The sequence below is a fragment of the Priapulus caudatus genome, unplaced genomic scaffold (genome assembly GCF_000485595.1).
Source record: "Priapulus caudatus unplaced genomic scaffold, Priapulus_caudatus-5.0.1 Scaffold4442, whole genome shotgun sequence".
Classification (NCBI taxonomy): Eukaryota; Metazoa; Priapulida; class Priapulimorpha; order Priapulimorphida; family Priapulidae; genus Priapulus; species Priapulus caudatus.
Window position 1 is genome coordinate 1 of NW_014581503.1, and position 1540 is coordinate 1540.

The following is a 1540-nucleotide window of genomic DNA, read 5'->3' on the forward strand; positions in this document are numbered from 1 at the left end:
ACACACACACACACACACACACACACACACACACACACACACACACACACACACATGATGCGTCGTACACCGCGTTACGTACCTCCATCGACGTACGTCTCCGTGCCGTACCCATCCTGCAGTCCGTTCACCCACGTGCCTTCGTACTTCGCCCCCGACGAGCTGCGCCGTATGCCGTAGCGGCCCTTGTAGCCCTGCGTCCACTCGCCCTCGTACGTCCAGTTGCCCTTGTGCTCGACGCCGAGCCCGTGCCGCTTGCCGTTGTCCCACTGACCTTCGAACGTGTCGCTGTTCGGCCATACGTACATGCCGGACACCTCGAAGCCGAACGTCCACGATCCGGAGTACTCTCCGATATTCTTCGGCCCCGTGCAGACGCCGTGTCCGTGCGCCTTGCCGTCGTCCCAGCCGCCGCAGTACGTGCCTCCATCGTCGAAGTCGAAGCGGCCGCCTTTCTTGATGCGGTGCGGACTGCCGCCGGACCCGTCGACGGGCGATGGCGGCGGCTGCGGCGACGGCGGCGGTTCAGCGCCGGACATTGCCGACTTCACGATCGTGTCCATGGTCCGTGCGTGTGTGTGTGTGTGGGGGAGGGGGGTGTGTGGGAGTGGTGTGTGTGTGTGTGTGTGTGTGTGTGTGTGTGTGTGTGTGTGTGTGTGTGTGTGTGTGTGTGTGTGTGTGTGTGTGTGTGTGTGTAAGCTCACGGTGGCTACGGAAGCGTGGTGTAGAAAAGACATCGCGGTGGTGTCACGGGTAGGTAGGACATAGGTAGGGTACCGTAGGTAGGTAGTAGGGTAGGGTAGGTAGGTAGGTATACACCCGGCGTCTGCTCGATCCCTCTCACTCACACACGCACGCGCGCGCGCCTGCTGCTCCCAGTGAATGAGAGAGAAGGGGCGAAGCGTCGAGCGCGCCAGCGAGCACGAGCACGAGTGTGCGTGAGACTGTGAGTGTGAGAGGGAGAGGGAGAGGGAGAGGCGCGGAGTTCTGCGATGTGCCACGATGTGACTCTCGAGATGGCAGCTTCTAGCAGCAGTAGTAGGCCAGGTGTTCCCTGCGCAAATGCTGGCGTGCTCGCTGCTGCTGCTGCTGCTGCTGTGCTGCTGCTGCTGGTGTGGTGGGTGGTTGGGTAGTGCTGCTACTGCTGCTATGCTGCTGCTGGCTGCTGCTGCGCTGCGCTACGTGCCCTGCTGTGCTGCTACTGGCTACTGCTGCCTGCCTGGCGTACTACTGCTACTCTACTGCTACTTGGCTTGCTGCTGCTGCTGCATTGCGTTGCTGCCTGCTCTGCTATTGCTGTGCTGCTGCTGCCTAACCTGCTGGCTGTTGCTGTTGTGCTACTTGGTGATGCTGCCGCTATACTACTACTACTGCTGGTCTGTTGTTGCTGCTGCCTTGGCTGTTACTGCGCTGCTACTGCTGCTATTGATGTTGGCCTTCCTGCCTGCTAACTGCCTGCTCATCGTTGGTTTGCCTTGCTGCCTACTGCTTGCTATTGCTGTTTCCTACTGCTGCTGCCTCTATGGCTGCTGATACTACT

The 1540-nt window shown here is 60.3% G+C and overlaps 1 protein-coding gene across 1 annotated transcript; it reads right to left on the reverse strand.

Annotated features, from left to right (window-relative positions):
* Positions 1-74: 74 nt before the first annotated feature.
* LOC106819784 (junctophilin-2-like) lies at positions 75-602 on the reverse strand. Its single transcript, XM_014824370.1, has one exon. It carries the CDS (start codon positions 561-563, stop codon positions 75-77), a length of 489 nt encoding a protein of 162 aa, XP_014679856.1. The 5' UTR covers positions 564-602.
* Positions 603-1540: the final 938 nt, after the last annotated feature.

What these genes read in the sequence shown, in the direction of transcription:
- LOC106819784 (XM_014824370.1), bottom strand. Translation starts at nt 563, where the DNA reads ATGGACACGATCGTGAAGTCGGCAATGTCCGGCGCTGAACCGCCGCCG.